The sequence below is a fragment of the Chiloscyllium punctatum genome, chromosome 38 (genome assembly GCF_047496795.1).
Source record: "Chiloscyllium punctatum isolate Juve2018m chromosome 38, sChiPun1.3, whole genome shotgun sequence".
Lineage (NCBI taxonomy): Eukaryota > Metazoa > Chordata > Chondrichthyes > Orectolobiformes > Hemiscylliidae > Chiloscyllium > Chiloscyllium punctatum.
Genome location: NC_092776.1, coordinates 60,186,692 through 60,205,122, shown reverse-complemented (window position 1 = coordinate 60,205,122; position 18,431 = coordinate 60,186,692). Strand labels below are relative to the sequence as shown.

Here is an 18,431-nt window from a genome sequence, read left to right as displayed (position 1 = left end):
ATTATTCAAATGTCAATTCAAATACCCACATTATTCCTTTGCACACTTTTCCCAGAAATAGAACATATGACTGTGATGTTTTCGGTAGATTCTGGTAATGGATTAACTTTCTTGTCATTGTCAAGTATTAGATAGCCCTTACTGTATTTGGCAGTGGATCCGTTATTTGAAATTTGCTTTGTGCTAACTCCCAGGAATTTTTGTCTTGTGTTAAAAATTGGCAATGACTCTGCCCAGATGTGAAAAAGAAAGTTTTTGTGATGTCCTGCTTGAAGTCGTAATGATCAATCAAGAGACCTTGTGGAGTTTCCTGTAAGTTTCGAAGCATATTTTCAACACACTTCGTGATTTTTTTATTTTTTTCATTCTAGCCTATCGAGATATGGTCGAACTATTATATTCTCTATCCATCAGCCTCAATACTTCATATTTAAACTTTTTGATAGCCTGACACTGCTGTTGAATGGAAGAATGGTATATCATGGTCCAGCCAGCACAGCATTACAGTACTTTTCATCTATTGGTGAGAAACACTTTTTATCAGATGTTAATTGTATGGGTTAGGATTAAGTATACAAAGGTTGGGGGCACTCATTGGTAATTACATACACTCAGAGAATGTTGAATCTTTGGATTATCTGTCCAGAGGAGTGTGGACATTAATTCATTAGAAATGTTCAAAACTGAGATTGATAGATTTGTTCTGATTGGAATTGCAAACATATGGAGAAAGTGCAGGATAATTGTATTGAGATAGAAGATCAGACATGATCTCATTGAACAACACAACATGTTTGAGGAGCTGAATGGACTCCTCATGCTCCTATCTCTTTTTTGTATTCTTTTCTGTTTTTTCTGTTACAAAAATGCTATAACACACCTCTGGGTTTTTTTTTAACACTACCAAATCATTCGTGTTACATATTAAATTAATAATTATCAAGCATCACCCTTGGGCCTGCTTCTATTTCCTATATTCTTAATTGTTTGATCACTGGATAATATGTTTACAGAGACGTAGAATTATAGAGGTGTACAGCACGGAAACAGACCTTTCAGTCCAACTCATCCATGCTGACCAGATATCCTAAATTAACAGAGTCCCATTTTACCCATATCCCTCTAAACACTTCCTCTAAATCCTTACCCATCTATGTGCCTTTTAAATGTTATAATTGTACTAGCTTCCACCACTTTGGCAGTTAATTTCATACTTTCCACCCTCTGTGTGAAAAAAATTCCCCTTAGGTCCCTTTTAAATCTTTTCCCCCTCTCTTTAAACCTATGCTCCCTAGTTTTGGACTCTCCTACCCTGAGAAAAAGACCCCTCATAATTTATAAACTTCTACAAGGTCACCCCTCAGGCTCCAACACTCCAGGGAAAACAGCCCCAGCCTTTTCAGCCTCTCCCTATAGCTCAAACCCTCTAACCCTGGCAACTTCCTTTTCTGAACCTTTCAAGTTTAACAACATCTTTCCTATAGCAGGGAGGGCAGAATTGAATACAGTATTCCAAAGGTGGCCTAACCAATCTCCTGTACAGCTCCAATATGACCTCACAATTGCGATACTCAATGCACTGACCAATAAAAGTAAGCATACCAAACATCCACTACCCTGTCTCCTTGCGACTCTATTTTCAAGGAACAATAATCCTGCACCCCAAGGTCTGTTTGTTCAGCAACATTTCCCAGGCCCTTACCATTAAATGTATACATCCTCCTCTGATTTGCCCTACCAAAATGTTGTTATTTATCAAGATTAAACTCCATCTGCCACTTCACACCCCATTGGTCCATGTGATCAAGGTCCTATTCTACTCTCAGGCAACCTTCTTCGCTGTCCGTCTTCAAGCTGACTAACCACACATATGTTCACATTCAAATCATTTATATAAATGACAAAAACCAGTGGATTTAGCACTGATCCATGCGGCACACCACTGGTCAGAGGCCTCCAGTCCAAGAAACAATACTCCACCGCCCCACTCTGTCTCCTACCTTCAAGCCAATTTTGTATCTGTATGGCTAGTTCTTCCTGTATTCCATGTGATCTACTTTTGTTATTGTATGTCAAAGGATATAAAGAGACACTTAATGACACTGGTGATAGGAGTTAGACCTTGTCTACTTATGATGGAAGGTCCATGCTAGTTTAAAGTTTTGTGAAGAGAGCTGGTTGGATTTGTTGTTTGTCTATTTGGTGAGCTGGTACATTTGTTGGCAGACATTTCATCCCCTTTCTAGGTGACGTCATCAGTGTTATGTTGCCTCCTGTGAAGCACTACTGTAAAGTTCCACTTTGAATTTATGTGGTTCTATTTGGTGAGGCTATATTTGTAGTACTGCATGTAGTTCTCATCACCCTACTATGGAAAGGACCTTAAACGAGAAAAAGTGCAGAAAAGACTTAGAAGGATGAAATATGGACTCGAAGTTTTGAGTTTTAAGGAGAGCTTGGATAGTCTGGGACGTTTTTTTTCCCAGAGCATAGGAGACTGAGAGGTGACCTTATAGAGGTTGATAAAATCATGAAGGCATAAATAAGGGAGATAGCCAATAACTTCTCCCCAAGGCAGAGCAGTCTAAAACCACAGGGCCTCAGTTTAAGATGAGATAGGAGAGATACAAAAGGATCCTGAGGGCGTTTTATTCACACAGTGGATGGTGAATATCTAGAACGGCAGCCAAAGGTAGCAGCGGAAGTGAATACAATTTCTCATTTAAGAAACATTTAGACCGGTACATAGGTGGGTTGGTATGGAAGGATATAGATCAAACGAAGGCACATGTGACTAGTTTAATTGTGTAAATTGTGGAGCATGGGCAAGTTGGGTTGAAGGGCCTGTTTCCGTTCTGTAGACTTCTATGAGTCTGTGAATATTGGCACAGGGCTAAATATTGATCACACTATCAAGAAATAGGAAAGGAACCGTCACTTTATTAGTAGTTTTCTACAGACCTCCAAATAGCAACAGAGACATGGAGGAGCAGATTTTAGAAACTTGCAGAAGTAACAGAGTTGTTGCCATGGGTGACCTTAACTTTCCTAATATTGATTGGAACCTCCTTAGTTCAAATAGTTTGAATGGAGCAGTTTTTGTCAGGTATGTCCAGGAAGGATTCCTGACTCAGTATATAGATAGGCCGACTTGAGGGGAGGCCTTGTTGGATTTGGTGCTTGCCAATGAACCATGCCAGATGTCAAATCTCTTGGTGGGAGAGCATGTTGGTGAGAGTGATAAAACATCCCTGACCTTTTATTATAGTCATGGAGAGGGATAGGAACAGATGGTATGGGAAAGTATTTAATTGGGGGAGGAGTAATTATAATGCTATTAGGCAGGAACTGGGGCACCTAAATTGAGAACAGATGTTCTCTGGGAAAAGCAAGACAGAACTGTGCATTTAGGTTGTTTGCGGAGACGCTGCTGATAGTACTGGACAGGTTTGGTCCCATTGAGGCAAGGAAGGGATGGTAGGTAACAGTGGATGTGAAGCATCTCATCAAGAGGAAGAAGGAAGCTTATTTAAGGTTGAGGAGGCAAAGATCAGACAGGGCTGAGAGGATTACAAGATTGTCAGGAAGGAACTATAGAATAGATTTAGGAGAGCTAGAAGGCGGCATGAGAATGCTTCAACCGGTAGGATTAAGGAAATCCTGAAGGCATTCTATACTTAACATGAGGAACATGAGGATGACCAGAGTGAGGGTAGGGTTATTCAGGCATATCGGACAGAACTTGTGCCTGGAGTTGGAGGAGGTAGGAGAGTTCATACAGTCATAGAGATGTACAGCATGGAAACAGACCCTTCGGTCCAACCCGTCCATGCCGACCAGATATCCCAACCCAATCTAGTCCCACTTGCCAGCACATGGCCCATATCCTCCAAACCTTTCTGATTCATATACCCATCCAAATGCCTCTTAAATCTTGCAATTGTACCAGCCTCCACCACATCCTCTGGCAGCTCATTCCATACACGTACCACCCTCTGTGTGAAAAACCTGCCCCATAGGTCTCTTTTATATCTTTCCCCTCTCACCCTAAATCTATGCCCTCTAGTTCTGGACTCCCCAACCCCAGGGAAAAGACTTTGCCTATTTACCATGCCCCTCATAATTTTGTAAACCTCTATAAGGTCACCCCTCAGCCTCCGACGCTCCAACCCCTGCCTGTTCAGCCTCTCCCAACAGCTCAAATCCTCCAACCATGGCGATATCCTTGTAAATCTTTTCTGAACCCTTTCAAGTTTCACAACATCTTTCCAATAGGAAGGAGACCAGAATTGCACGCAATATTTCAACAGTGGCCTAACCAATGTCCTGTACAGCCGCAACATGACTTCCCAACTCCTGTACTCAGTACTCTGACCAATAAAGGAAAGCATACCAAACACCTTCTTCACTATCCTATCTACCTGTGACTCCACTGTCAAGGAGCTATGAACCTGCACTCCAAGGTCTCTTTGTTCAGCAACACTCCCTAGGACCTTACCATTAAGTGTATAAGTCCTGTTAAGATTTGCTTTCCCAAAATGCAGCACCTCACATTTATCTGAATTAAACTCCATCTGCCACTTGTCGGCCCATTGGCCCAACTGGTCAAGATCCTGTTGTAATCTGAGATAACTCTCTTCGCTGTCCACTAGACCTCCAATTTTGGAGTCATCTGCAAACTTACTAACTGTACCTCTTATGCTCGCATCCAAATCATTTATGTAAATGACAAAAAGTAGAGGACCCAGCACCGATCCTTATGGCACTCCACTGGTCACAGGCCTCCAGTCTGAAAAACAACTCTCCACCACCACCCTCTGTCTTCTACCTTTGAGCCAGTTCTGTATCCAAATGGCTAGTTCTCCCTGTATTCCATGAGATCTAACCTTGCTAGTCAGTCTCCCATGGGAACCTTGTCAAACGCATACTGAAGTCCATATAGATAACATCTATTTCTCTGCCCTCATCAATCATCTTTGTTATTTCTTCAAAAAACTCAGTCAAGTTGTGAAACATGATTTCCCACGCACAAAGCCATGTTGACTATCCCTAATCAGTCCTTGTCTTTCCAAATACATGTACATCCCTCCCTCAGGATTCCCTCCAACAACTTGCCCACCACTGACGTCAGGCTCACTGGTTCCCTGGTTTGTCCTTACTGCCCTTCTTAAACAGTGGCACAACGTTTCCCAACCTCCAGTCTTCTGCCACCTCACCTGTGACTATCGATGATACAAATATCTCAGCAAGAGGCCCAGCAATCACTTCTCTAGCTTCCCACAGAGCTCTCGGGTACACCTGATCAGGTCCTGAGGAATTATCCACCTTTACCCATTTCAAGACATCCAGCACTTCCTCCTCTGTAATCTGGACATTTTGTAAGATGTAACCATCTATCTCCCTACAGTCTATATCTTCCATATCCTTTTCCACAGTAAACACTGATGCAAAATACTCATTTAGTATCTCTCCCATTTTCTGCGGCCTCACACAAAGGCCACCTTGCTGATCTTTGAGGGGCCCTATTCTCTCCCTAGTTACCCTTTGTCCTTAATGTATTTGTGAAATCCCTTTGGATTCTTCTTAATTCTATTTGCCAAAGCCATCTATTGTCCCCTTTTTGCCCTCCTGATTTTCCTCTTAAGTATACTCCTACTTCCTTTATACTCTTCTAAGGATTCACTCAATTTATCCTGTCTATCCTTTACATATGTTTTTTTCTTAATGAGTACTTTACTTCAGTATTCACTAGTGGGAGGGACTTTGACGTTTCTAAGAACAACGTGAAACAGACAGATGTGCTCGCACAGGTTGATTTTAAGAAGGAGGATATGCTCAAAGTTTTGAAAATCATGAGGATAGATAAATCTCCTGCGCCAGACGGGATATACCTAACGTTACTATAGGAAGCGAGGGAAGAAATTGCTGCGCCTTTGGTGATGATCTTTGCATCCTCACTGTCCGCTGGAGGAGTGCCAAATTATTGGAGGACAGCAAATGTTATTTCCTTGTTCAAGAAAGGGAATAGGGATAATCCTGGGAATTACAGACCAGTTAGTCGCACATCTACGATGAGTAAAGTATTGGAGAGAATTCTAAGAGACAGGATTTATGATTACTTGAAAAACCATAGTTTGATTAGAGATAGTTCGCATGGATTTGTGAGTGACAGATCATGCCTCACATACCTTACTGAACATTTTTGAGGAGGTGACAAAACACATTGATGAAGGTATAGCAGGGGATGTGGTGTACATTGATTTTAGCAAGGTCTTTGATAAGGCTCCCCATGGTAGGCTCATGCAGAAAATAAGGAGGCTTGGGATACAGGGTAATCTGGCTGTCTGGATACAGAATTGGCTGGCCCATAGAAGATAGAGTGTTGGTAGATGTGTTGGTATTCAGCCTGGAGTTTGGTGATCCATGGTGTTTTTGCAGGGATTGATTCTGGAACATCTACTCTTTGTGATTTTTATAAATGACTTGGACGAACAAGTGGAAGGGTGGGTTAGTAAGTTTGCCGATGACACTAAGGTTGGTGGAGTTGTGAATTGTGTAGAGGGCTGTTGTAGGTTGCAACTGGACATTGACAGGATGCAGAACTGGGTTGAACAATTGGCAGATGGAATTCAACCTGGAAAAGTGTGAAGTGATTCACTTTGGAAGGTTGAATTTGAATGCAGAATACAGGGTTGAAGGCAGGATTCTTGGCAATGCGGAGGAACAGAGGAATCTTGGGCTCCGTGTGCATAGATCCTTCAAAGTTTCCACCCAAATTGATAGGGTTGTCAAGAAGGCATATAGTGTGTTGGCTTTCAATAGCAAGGAGGACTGAGTTTAAGAGCCACGAGGTTATGCTGCGGCTCTGTGGAGCCCTCGTTAGACTACATTTGGAAGATTGTGTTCAATTTAGGTCGCGTCATTATAGGAAGGATGTGGAAGCTTTGAAGAGGTTGCAGCAGAGATTTACCAGGATGCTTCCTGGACTGGAGGGCATGTTTATGAAGAAAGGTTTAGAGAGCTGGGCTTTTTTCATTGGAATGAAGAAGGATCAGTGGTGCCTTGATAGAGGTGTACAAGATGATGAGAGGCATAGATAAAGTGGATGGCCAAAGACTTTTTCCCAGTGCGGAAATGGTTATCATGATGGGGAGTAATTTTAAGGTAATTGGAGGAAAGTTTAGGGGAGATGTCAAAGGTAGGTTCGTTACACAGAGTGGTGAGAACAAAGAACAAAGAAAATTTACAGCCCAGGAACAGGCCCTTCAGCCCGCCGAGCCTGAGCCGATCCAAATGTACTGTCTAAACCTGTTGGTCAGTTCCTAAGCATCTGTATCCCTCTGCTCCCCACCTACTCATGCATTTATCCAGACGCATCTTAAATGAATCTACCGTGCCTGCCTCAACCACCTCTGCTGTCACACCATATGACTTCACTTTTCCATTAGTCTACCATGCCCACCACCCTCTGTGTGATGTACTTGCCGCATGTATCCCCCTTAAACTTTCTACCTCTCACCTTGAAAGTGTGGCCTCTCATTATTAAATCCTTCACCCCAGGAAAAAGCTTGTCTCTATCCACCCTATTTATAGCTTTCATGATTTTATAAACCTCAATCAGGTCCCCCCTCAATCTCCTTTTCTCTAATGAAAATAAACCTAACCTAATCAACCTTTCTTCATAGCTAGCACCTTCCATACCAGGCAACATCCTCGTAAACCTTCTCTGCACCCTCTCCAAAGCATCCATAATCCTTTTGGTAATGTGGCAACCAGAACTATATACAGTATTCTAAATGCAGCCGAACCAATGTATTGTACAATGTTAACATGACTTGCCAGCTCTTATACTCAATACCCCATCCAATGAAGGCAATTATACTATCTGCCTTCTTGGCCACTCTATCCACCTGTGCAGCAACCTTCAGGGTACAATGGGCCTGCACTCCCAGATCTCTCTGCCCATCAACTTTTCCCAAGGCTCTTCCGTTCATTGTATAATTCGCTCTAGAATTAGTCTTGACTAAATGCATCACCTCATATTTGTGTGGATTGAAATCCATCTACCACTTTTCCGCCCAACTCTCCAGTCTATCTATATCCTCCTGTATTCTCTGACAGTCCCTTATGCTTTCTGCTACTCTACCAATCTTCGTGTCATCTGCAAACTTGCTGATCATACCAACAGTGCCCTCTTCCAGATCATTTATGTATATTACAAACAACAGTGACCCCAACACTGACCCCTGTGGAACACCACTGGTCACCTTTCTCCATTTTGAGAAACTTCCTTCAACTACTACTCTCTGTTCCCTGTTGCTCAACCAGTTCTTTATCTACCTCGCTAGAAAACCTTGCACACCATATGACTTTACTTTTCCATTAGTCTACCATGGGGAATCTTGTCAACCGCTTTACTAAAGTCCATGTATATGATACCAACAGCCCTTCCTTCATCTATCAACTTGGTCACTTCCTTGAAGAACTCTATTAAGTTGGTAAGGCACGATCTCCCCCGCACAAAACCATGTTGCCTATCACTGAAAAAGCCATTTTTCTCTATATATAAATAGATCCTATCCCTCAGTATCTCCTCCAGCAACTTTCCCACCACTGACGTCAGGCTCACTGGTCTGTAGTTACCCGGAATATCCCTACTACCCTTCTTGTACAGGGGGACAACATGAGCAACCTTCCAGTCTTCCGGCACCTCACCTATATTTAAGGATGCCACAAAGATATCTGTTAGGGCCTCAGCTATTTCCTGTCTCGCCTCCCTCAGCAACCTGGGATAGATCCCATCCGGTCCTGGGGATTTGTCCACCTTAATGACCTCTACCCAACACATCTTCCCTACTTATGTCAAGGTGATCCAGACTAATCAAACTTCTATCTCTAATCTCAACATTCATCATGTTCCTCTCCCCAGTAAACACTGATGCAAAGTAATCATTCAGAATCTCACCCATTCACTCAGGTTCGACACACAGCCTTCCTTCATTATCATTTAGTGGACAAATCCTTTCTCTAGTAACCCGCTTACTTCTTATATAAGAATAAAATGCTTTGGGCTTCTCATTAATTCTGCTCGCTAAAGCTATTTCATGACCCCTTTTAGCCCACTTGATTCCTCATTTAAGACTTGTCCTACTCTTCCGATATTCTTCCAGGGCCCGTTCTGTTCTTAGCTGCCTAGACCTTATGCATGCTTCCCTTTTCCTCTTGGTGTGGAATGCACAGCTAGCACTGGTAATAGAGTCAGATACAAGAGGGACATTTAAGCGACTCTTGAATAGGTGCATGGAAGATAGTACAATGAAGGGTATGTAGGTTAGTCTGGTCTTAGAGTAGGATAAAAGGTTGGTACAATATCAAGGGCCGAGGGTCTGTACTGAGCTTTACTGTTCTATGTTCTAAAAGCACACTTCTGTTTTCTCTAAATTCCAATAAGCAATCATTTATATCGACCTAAACAGATGAACAGGCTGTTGGCTCCACTTTTCTTCTGAAAGCTAGATTTCTGTCAATGGAAGAGTCCCATAAACTTGCTTTGAAGTTGTAACTGCAGAGATAATAGGGCCCCTTAAAGATCAACAAGATTGTCTATGTGGAGATTGGAGAGATACTAAATGAATATTTTGTGTCAGTTTTTACTGTGGGGAAAGTTATGGAGTCTAGGAAATGCAAGGAAATAAAGACTGATTTTTTGAAAATGGTTCATATTATGGAAGAGTCGGTGCTGGAGGTCTTAAAAACATAAAAGTGGATAAATCTCCGAGACCTAATTAAGTGATAATCCCAGAACATGGTGGGAAACTAGGGAAAAAATTGCAAGGCCCTTAGCAGTGATATTTGTATAATTGACCAGCCAAATGTGTCCTTACTAATGTCTTGTACAACTGCAACAAGACATCCCAACTCCTATGCTCAATGTTCTGACCAATGAAAGTAAGCATGCCGAAAGCCTTCTTCACCGCTCTGACGACCTGTGACTCCACTTTCAAAGAGCTATGAACCTTTAACCTAGATGTCTTTGTTTTATAACACACCCCAAGGCCCTACCTGCCCTGGTTTGACACACCAGAATGCAAGACCTTGCATTTATCTAAATTAGAACAGAGAACATTATAGACCAGTACTGGCCCTTCGGCCCTCAATGTTGCGCCGATCTTTAGAACCAATCTGAAGCCCATCTAACCTATGCTATTCCATTAACATCCATATGCCTATCCAATGACCATTTAAATGTCCTTAAAGTTGGCAGTTCTACTACTGTTGCAGGCACTGCATTCTATGTCCCTGCTGCTCTCTGAGTAAAGAAACTCCCTCTGACATCAGTCCTATATCCAATCTTATATCCAATTTAAAGCTATGTTCCCTCGTGCTAGTCATCGCCATCCGAGGAAAAAGGCTCTCACTGTCCAATCTATCTAACCCTCTGATTATCTTATATGACTCAATTAAGTCACCTCTCAACCTCCTTGTCTCTAATGAAAACAGCCTCAACCAAAGTAAGGCTCACAGATCTATAATTTCCAGGGTTGTCTCTACTCTCCTTCTTGAACAAGGGGACAACATTTGCTATCCTCCAGTCTTCTGGCACTATTCCTGTAGACAATGATGACATAAAGATCAAAGCTGAATGCTCGACAGTCTCCTCCCTGGCTTCCCAGAGAATCCTAGGATAAATCCCATCCGGCCCATGGGACTTATCTGTTTTCATACTTTCCAGAATTGCTGACACCTCCTTATGCACGTCAATCCTATCTTGTCTAGTAGCTGGTATCCCAATATTCTCCTCAACCACATTGTTTTTTTCTAGTGTGAATACTGATAAAAAATATTCATTTAGCACTTCCCCTATCTCCTCTGATTCCACGCACAACTTCTCACTACTATGCTTGATTGGCCCTAATTTTACTCTCGTCATTCTTTTATTCCTGATATACCTATAGAAGGCCTTAGGGTTTTTCTTGATCCTATCCGCCAGTGACTTCTCATGTCCTGTCCTGGCTCTTCTTAGCTCTCTCTTTAGGTCTTTCCTAGTTAACTTGTAACTCAAACATCCTAACTGAGCCATCACAGCTCATCCTAACATAAGCCTTCTTCTTCCTTTTGACAAGAGATTCAACTTCCTTAGTAACCATTGCTCCTGCACTCGACAACTTCCTCCCTGCCTGGCAGGTACATACTTATCAAGGACCCACGGTAGCCTGTCCTTGAATAAGCTCCACATTTCAACTGTGCCCGTCCCTTGCAGTTTCCTTCCCCATTCCATGCATCTTAAGTCTTGCCTAATTGCATTGTGATTGCCTTCCCCCCAGCTATAACTTTTGCCCTGTGGTACATACCTATCCATTTCCATTGCTACAGTAAACATAACTGAGTTGTGGTCACTATCACCAAAGTGTTCACCTATCTCCAAACCTGGCCTGGTTCATTACCCAGTACCAAATCCAATGTGGCCTTGCCCCTTGTTGGCCTGTCTACATAAACCCTCCTGCACACATTCAACAAAAACTGACCCATCTAAAGTACTTGAACTATAGTATTCCTAGTCAATATTTGGAAAGTTAAAGTCCCCCAGTTCCCCATAACAACTAGCCTGTCACTCTTGCTCCTATCGAAGATCATCTTTGCTTTCCTATTATCATCTACATCTCTGGACCTATTTGGAGGCCTATAGGAAACTCCCAACAGGGTAACCTTTCCTTTCCTGTTTCTAATCTCAGCCCTACTACTTCAGTAGACAAGTCCTCAAATGTCCTTTCTGCAACCGTAGTACTGTCCTTGACTAACAGTGCCACACCACCCCCTCTTTTACCATTTTCTCTGTTCTTATTGAAACATCTAAATCCTGGATCCTGCAATAGCCATTCCTGTCCCTGTTGTACCTACGTCTATGAAATGGCTACATCAAAATCTCGGGTACCAACCCATGCTTCAAGTTCACCCACCTTATTCCGGATGCTCCTGCATTGAAGTACACATTTCAAACCAACTTCTTGCTTCTTGAAATCTTAGTTCTGACTTCAGTACTCACAATCTCCTGGACGCTGGAGCTACAATTTTTGCTTCCATTCCCCTGCTGAATTAGTTTAAACCCACCCAAAGAACATTAGCAAATTTTCCCCCCCGGGATATTGGAACCCCTCAGGTGAAGACCATCCTGTTTGTAGAGGTTCCACCTACCCTAGAAAGAGCCCCAATTTACCAGGAGTCCAAAACCTTCCCTCCTGCACCATCCCTGTAGTCATGTGTTCAAATCCTCTCTCTCCCTATTCCTCACCTCGCTAGCACGTGGCATGGGCTACAAACCGAAGACAACAACTCTGTTTGTTCTAGCTCTAAATTAAACTCCATCTTTCATTCGTCAGCCCACTTGCCCAATTGATCAAGATCTCACTGTATTCCCAGATCGCTCTTTTCACTATACCACCAATCTTCATGTCATCTGCAAACTTACTAACCATACCTCTTAAATTCTCATCCAAATCATTTTTATAAGTGACAAGTAACAGCACTGTGATACACTGCTGGTCACAGGCCTCCATTCTGAAAAACAAACCTCTACCACTACCTTGTACTTTCAAGCAATTTTGCATCCATTTGGCCAGCTCTCCCTGGATCCCATGAGATTTAACCTTATTCAAGAACCTACATACGGTACCTTGTCAAAGACCTTGCTAAAGTCCATGTACACAATGCCATTCAATGATTTCCCACACACAAAGCCATACTGACTATCCAAATGAGATAGTGAGTTTTGAGAAGATTTGTAGCTCAGATTGAGGTTCTGGATGTAGGCTTGCTTGCTGAGTTGGGAGGTTCATTTCCAGATGTTTCATCACCCTACTAGGTAACATTTTCAGTGGGCCTCAGGCAAAGCAGTATACATGATTCCTGTTTCTATTTATATGTTTGGGTTTCTTTGGGTTGGTGATGTCATTTCCTGTTCCTTTTCTCAGGGGGTGGTAGATGGGGTCTAACTCGATGTGCTTGTTGATAAAGTTCCGGTTGGAATGCCATGTTTTTAGGAATTCTCGTGCATGTCTCTGTTTGGCTTGTCCTAAGATGGATGTGTTGTCCCAGTCGACCGGGATAGAATTTCAAGGACATTGTTGAGACTGGAGTGTTTGAGTTATAAAGAGAGGCTGGATAGGCTGGGACGTTTTTCACTGGAGCGTAGGAGGTTGATGAGTGGCCTTATAGAGGTTTATAAGATCATGAGGAGCATAATTAAGGTGGATAGCAAAGGTCTTTTCCCTAGAGTGGGGGAGTTCAAAACTAGAGAGAGGATTTTTAAGCTGAGAGGAGAAAGATTTAAAAGGGACCTGAGGGACAATGTTTCTGTTATCCCATAGATCTTCTGACGAACACTGACAAGTCAGCAGCTGTAGAGAAAGGCTCTGCCAACTTAGCTTTCAAGAACTGAGAAGCTTAATAACAAACCTTCCAGCATGGTTTCAGAGCTTCAGGTTCTCCTGTAAGGAAATTAGACCCCTGATATAACAGCCATAAATGCATGTCTACGTAACCTGATGAACAGCATTCTCTTCAATGAAATCTGCAATTATTTTGGATACTCAACCCCAACTACTTGAACTTATCCCAAATCCAAGTCAGGAGGGGGAAAGACTTCCTCCTTTACTGGATTATCAAGAATCCATGAACTGATAACGACACGGTCAGTTTCATACTTGTAGAAGAGCACGATCTGAATGTGTGCAATTTGACTGATGCAGTATTAGATCTTTCAGGATGAGTGTATATTTGTCTAAACCCACAAAATGTTTGCTGCTGCTGGTCCATATAAAGTGACTAACAGAGGTTTAGAAACACACACCTTTTCAAAACTAAACCACAGTGATTGCAGATAGAGAGGAAGGCAATTAGGGGTTTGAGTTTGTCTCTTCTCCTTTGTCTGTAACAGTAGGAAAGGCCTGTAAAGGGGGATATAAAGTAATTGGTTTCATTAAAATTCCCAGGTACTTGATTTTGCAAGGTATTCCAGTATATAAGCATTGAGGTTGTGTCTTTTGTTTTAGGCTATGAGTGCGAAACCTTCAACAATCCAGCGGATTTCTTTTTAGATGTTATGAATGGAGACTCTAATAATAAAGAAAATCATCAGCTGGCAGCAGGTTTTGACAATGAAAGTTCAGGTATTTATGATGATATTTCAGATATTTGAGTTCATTATTCCTCCTAAAACAAATGATTTTTGATTTACAGAGAAATGAAGCATATTGTGGTTAACGTTTTGAACATACAACTGAAGAAAGAAAATGACAAGTTTCATTATGTGTGTCCTAATGCAGGAGTTCAAATTATTGGACTGTTAGGATGGGAGTTTGGCCAAACAGATGATTAGATTATATTAGATTCCCTACAGTGTGGAAACAGGCCCTTTGGCCCAACAAGTCTCCACCGACCCCTCCAAAGAGTAACCCATCCCCCTCTGACTAACGTACCTAACACTATGAACAATTTAGCATGGCCAATTCACCTGACTTGAACATCTTTGGATTGTGGGAGGAAACCGGAGCACCCGGAGAAAACCCACACAGACACAAGGAGAATGTGCAAACTCCACACACAGTTGCCTGAGGCTGGAATCAAACCAATTTGATTCTCCACATTGTTTAAATACTATGCACTCTTGTACTGAACTCAATTCAAGTTCCCAAAGTACATGTCCTGATGCAGAGCTGCCATGAACACAAATTTGTAAAATGTATTCTTTGGATCTCTTTTGAATAACTAATACCACAACAACTGGCAGAATAACTGATACCACCAAAAACTTCAGTTTTTCTAAGTAAACTGAAACCCCAAAATTTTCTTTAAGTATTATTTTAGGCAGGTATGGCCAAATGAATGACAAGGAATAAAAATTCAGGGGCACATGGAGTGGGCAGCAGATCAAAAAGAATTGATTGTTGGACCAGTTCTTCAAGTTTAATGGGTGGCACTGCTACCTCACAGCATCAGAGACCCCGGTTCAATTCCCGCTTCAGGCGACTGACTGCGTGGAGTTTGCACATTCTCCCCGTGTCTGCGTGGGTTTCCTCCGGGTGCTCTGGTTTCCTCCCACAGTCCAAAAATGTGCAGGTTAGGTGAATTGGCTATGCTAAATTGCCCGTAGTGTTAGGTGTAGGAGAATGGGTCTGGGTGGGTTGCGCTTTGGTGGGTTGTTGTGGACTTGTTGGGCCTGTTTCCACACTGTAAGGAATCTAAACTTAAGGATTTGTGAGTATCTTTACTTATTACTAGGTCACATTTCCCTTACCATTAAAAGAGGGAACCTGAGGATGCTCTTTAATATTAAAAGTACTATGTAATTGAAAATTTGCATGATTAATTATTATTACCACAACAAAGTACTGAAATTGTCAAATTCTTAAACTAAACAGTCAAATTCCGCAGGTCAGACAACACCTTTGCAGAGAAATGTGGTTAATGTTTCAGGTCTATGACCTTTCAAGGTGAAATGCTGGTATTTTTACAGATTTTTTATTTTTTCAGTTGCAGGAAAATCAATGTCAGACATGAAACATGAAAAAACTTTTGCAGAGAAGCTGGCTGAATCCTATATGAAATCAAGCCAGTATCAAGAGACAGTGGAAATACTTATGCAGATAGAAGGAAACAGAGGTGATAAAGAAATAAAAGAAATGCAAATGCAGTCAATTACATATACAACAAGCTTCTTACATCAACTTTTCTGGGTTAGTAATCGGATATTTAAGAATTTTATTCGAAACCCACAGTCATCTATCGCCGAGGTGAGAGGAATCTGATTTAAGCATTAGTTTAAATATATGTGAATTTTGTGCATGTCTGCTGAAGTGACTTAACATTATTCTACAATCTCAATGCAGGTTTTTCTTAATAGTCTTCTGGGATTCTTTCTTGGTGCAATCTATTTTGGAGTAAAACTTGATTCAAGTGGAATTCAAAACAGGTACATAGATAATTCATTGTGGAAAAGGGTTTGTTAACTTCTTGCAGTTTACCAGTTTGTTTGTCTCCTGAAAGTGGTCAGGACATCAAAAAAAATCAAGGGCTATGATCCTGGAATTTCTGAGTTAATGAAAGGGACTAGTAGATGACTGTGCAACTGGCATGTGGCCTGCCATTTGCATGGGGCAGGGGCTATCTGCTCAGGTTACATTGGATCTCACAGGTTCCTGGATCTCTGTAATGGATCTCTCAGCATAACTTTGATACTTCCTTCAACTGTGAACTTAGATGACTAACATTTTAAGGAGCAGGACCTTGCAAGATCAAATGGAAAATCTAAGAATTTGCAGGAACTCAATATAACCTTCTACCTATTGCTTTGTAATGAATTCAGCCAGACTTGTATGGTCTGATAGCAGGAATTTAGTAGAATCTACCAATTCATCCAATCACTGTATCCATTGATTGTATATTATAAATAATTAATCTACGTAGATTTCTTCCTGCCTTTGACTATTATATGTTGCTATCACTATCTTTATAATGGAAATCAGCTTTATAAGCATTTCATATCTTTTTTGCGAATGTAAGCTTTACAGTAGCATCACAGGTATGGTTATTTTAGCAGTTCTCATTATAAAATAATTTATAGTGGGTATATAAAAAGATTATTTATGGTGTAACCCTAAATATCAGGACGTTGCTAGGTATGGAGGGAAGGTCTTAAGAAGAAAAGAAGAAGGACTTGAGACTGGTTTCTTTAGAGAGAAGGAGGTTAAGAAGTGACTTAATTAAGACATATAAGATGATCAGAAGATTAGATAGGGTTGACAGTGAGAGCATTTTTCCTCGCATGGTGATGGCTAGCACAAGAGGACATAGCTTTAAATTAAGGGGTGATTGATATAGGATAGATGTCAGAGGTAGGTTCTTTACTCAGAAATTAGTAAGGACATGGAATGCTTTGCCTGCAACAGTAGTAGATTTGCCAACCTTAAGGCCATTTAAATGGTCATTGGATAAACATATGGATGATAATGGAATAGTGTAGGTTAGATGGGCTTCAGATTGGTTTCACAGGTCAGCGAAACATCGAAGGCTGAAGAGTCTGTACTGCGCTGTAATGTTCTGTGTTCTAATCCCACTTAAGAACTAGAAGAGTGCAGATATTGTGAAGAAATATGAGCTGGAGGGAGACGTGAGTTTGTATGGAGGGTTCTGAAAATTAGATTTTTAGGCTTATTGGAGTTGTTGTCAAAGTAGGAGTCAATGCAGTTGAGCAAACACAAACGGAGCAATCTAGAATGAGAGATCATAGTTTTAGGATAAGGGATAGCAGATTTAAAACAGAGGTGACGATAAATTATTTCTCTGAAATTTGCAGAATTCACTACCTCAGAATGCAGTGGATTCTTAGTTATTGAGTAAAGTTAAGGAGGAGAAAGAGGAGTTGAGACTGAGATAACATCAGCCATTATCGTACCAAATGGCAGAACAGGCTCAAGGAACTGAAATGCCTATTCCAACCCCTATTTACTATGTTCTAAAGCTGATAAGTGAAAAGTCCTTCATGCAACAATCTAATGTAATCTAAAAATAAAGTTAGGGTGCGGGCAGCAACGCTTTGAATGAATTCAAATGTATACAATGTGGAAAGCAGGATGTTTGTCACATTTTATTTTGAAAGCCATAATTATATTTGCCTTCACCACCCTTTCTATAAGTGTATTCTAGATCATAACCACGCACATAGTCTGGGTGTTAAGATAGATAGATAGAGAGAGAGAGAGAGAGACAGGGGATGGGAGACAGAAGAAGACTGAGAGGTGGGGTTGAGAAAGAAAAAAAGACTAGATGTGGTGGGGAGGAAAGAATTGGGGTGGAGAGTGGTTGGTGAAGGGATAAGGGGAGCCAGGATTGGTTTGGAGGAAGTCAGGAGGAGAGTAGTAGTCTCATGGAGGAGTGAGGAAAGGGGTTTGAGGAGACAGATGGCAAGATGACAAGGCTGAAGGTGGAGTTAGAACCATCTTGAGCAACCTAGGCTTTCTCTCAACTTCCCCAAGCATCTTAAGCCCTTACTGCTTGATGCAGTCACCTGGTTCTGGTGCTGCTGCGGTCTGCTCCAACTAATTGAGGATGTGAGTGACTAAATCAGTGGCTGAGTGGCAGCAAGCCTGTAGTCCTTTGGTCAAGGTTGCCAGCCACCACTAAATGATAGCCAGTGTATTTTGTTTAATATTTCAGGCCCAGACTTACTCAAGAATAAGTTATTCCTTCTCTTGCAGGTAAAAAACAGGCTCAAGACCAATAAATACAATAGACAATATAAATGCTATCAATTGGTTTTTCCTTCCAAGAAGGTTATTTCTCAAGTTGGCTTTGACTCTTTGCTTTTAATCTACATCATCTGTCTCTTAACCCTTCTTCCAGAGAAGAGTGTCTTTCTATCTACTCTAAGTCCGTAG

At 41.5% G+C, this 18,431-nt stretch overlaps 1 protein-coding gene across 1 annotated transcript in view; it reads left to right on the top strand.

Annotated features, from left to right (window-relative positions):
- Positions 1–18,431, top strand: part of LOC140463277 (broad substrate specificity ATP-binding cassette transporter ABCG2-like) — a 126,011-nt gene that overhangs the window by 62,973 nt on the left and 44,607 nt on the right. Inside the window, exons 6-9 of the mRNA XM_072557034.1 lie at positions 372–523; positions 14,049–14,144; positions 15,535–15,788; positions 15,885–15,967. Coding sequence (XP_072413135.1) covers positions 372–523; positions 14,049–14,144; positions 15,535–15,788; positions 15,885–15,967 — 585 coding nt within the window. The remainder of the gene's footprint in view (positions 1–371; positions 524–14,048; positions 14,145–15,534; positions 15,789–15,884; positions 15,968–18,431) is intronic.